The sequence below is a fragment of the Malus sylvestris genome, chromosome 16 (assembly GCF_916048215.2).
Source record: "Malus sylvestris chromosome 16, drMalSylv7.2, whole genome shotgun sequence".
Lineage (NCBI taxonomy): Eukaryota > Viridiplantae > Streptophyta > Magnoliopsida > Rosales > Rosaceae > Malus > Malus sylvestris.
The window spans coordinates 34,901,669-34,902,846 of NC_062275.1; the positions used below are offsets into that span (position 1 = coordinate 34,901,669).

A 1,178-nucleotide genomic window follows, 5' to 3' on the forward strand; every position below is an offset into this window, starting at 1 on the left:
CCTCTAACTTAACAAGCATCATGAATATCCGATTGTAAGATAACATCAATATTACTCCGGTGGGTGAATTTGACAGATATATTCATTAACTTAATTTACAAGGTAACTTCGTTATTCACTAGATAAGTATAAAGAAAAAGAAATGATTTAGAAGTATCACACAAATTAAGTACTCCAAGTCAAAGCACTTCCTTTTAAATTACTTTGTTCCACTAAATAGTAGGATATGATGATCATCAGATAAAATAAGCAACTAACCAAACATGAAGACCAACGCTAGAGCAGCCCTGTATGTGTACTTAGAGCAGTTCCACCGTGGGCAATAACCCGATGGACTGGCTCTCAAACAAGGTCAGAAAGCCCGAGCAACTTGGTCCAGCGTGTGCTGGCAATGGAGCCCGAGCGAGACCGAGGGAGAGGCTGGGCAGGAGTTGCCAGCCCAAGAGCCCGAAGGGCATGTGACGCAAGGCTGACGTCTGGGCGACGTCAGCCACGTGGTGGAAGGGTCGAACTTCCCTTTCTCTCTCTCAACCTTCATGGTTCTTGAACGACATCGTCGTCTCACGGTGGATGGGCGGCGGCAACGAAGCAGAAACCCCAAATTTTATAGAACAAAACCCATTAGAGACAATACTGAAAACCCAGCATGGAAATTGGATGATCTGACCCAGATCGAATCATATGGGGCTGAGAAGTTGGGAAAGTTGTGGCTTGGGTTTCAAGTTCATGCCGATGATGATGACCAGGGGAATGAAGCCGTAGTGGGTGATGACCTTGGCCTTCTTTAGGGCCCACATGCTCAACTCCTTTAAGGATTGAGCCATCGAGCGCTCCTCCGAGCCCTTGGAGGGCTTCGCCGGAGTCTTGCCCTTACTCTTCAGAGATATTCTCAACGCCATTGAAATTTGCTTATGGGGTTTGTGCGAGTTTTGATTTTATTAGTAAATTGCTTGAGCAAATTGTTTTAAAGATGAAAACTTTAGTCAAAATTTGACTAGTTAAAATGTGAGAAGCTGCATTAACTTTGCAATGGAATTTGCATCTTTAATCTTTAATCTTTAATTGTACTTTTCTTAAAATAATTATTTTGTATTATTTTATAAATAAATAAATTACTATTATTTTATTACTTATTGCCAGGGCTATTCAATGTAGAGGTGGAGATGCAAAAGGCAGTT

The 1,178-nt window shown here is 41.8% G+C and overlaps 1 protein-coding gene across 1 annotated transcript; it reads right to left on the bottom strand.

The window, feature by feature from the left end:
• Positions 1–335: 335 nt before the first annotated feature.
• LOC126608203 (mitochondrial import receptor subunit TOM7-2-like) lies at positions 336–899 on the bottom strand. Its single transcript, XM_050276038.1, has one exon. The coding sequence runs from the start codon at positions 897–899 to the stop codon at positions 678–680; it is 222 nt and encodes a 73-aa protein (XP_050131995.1). The 3' UTR covers positions 336–677.
• Positions 900–1,178: the final 279 nt, after the last annotated feature.

Coding starts and splice junctions, on each gene's coding strand:
- LOC126608203 (XM_050276038.1), bottom strand. CDS start 899: ATGGCGTTGAGAATATCTCTGAAGAGTAAGGGCAAGACTCCGGCGAAG.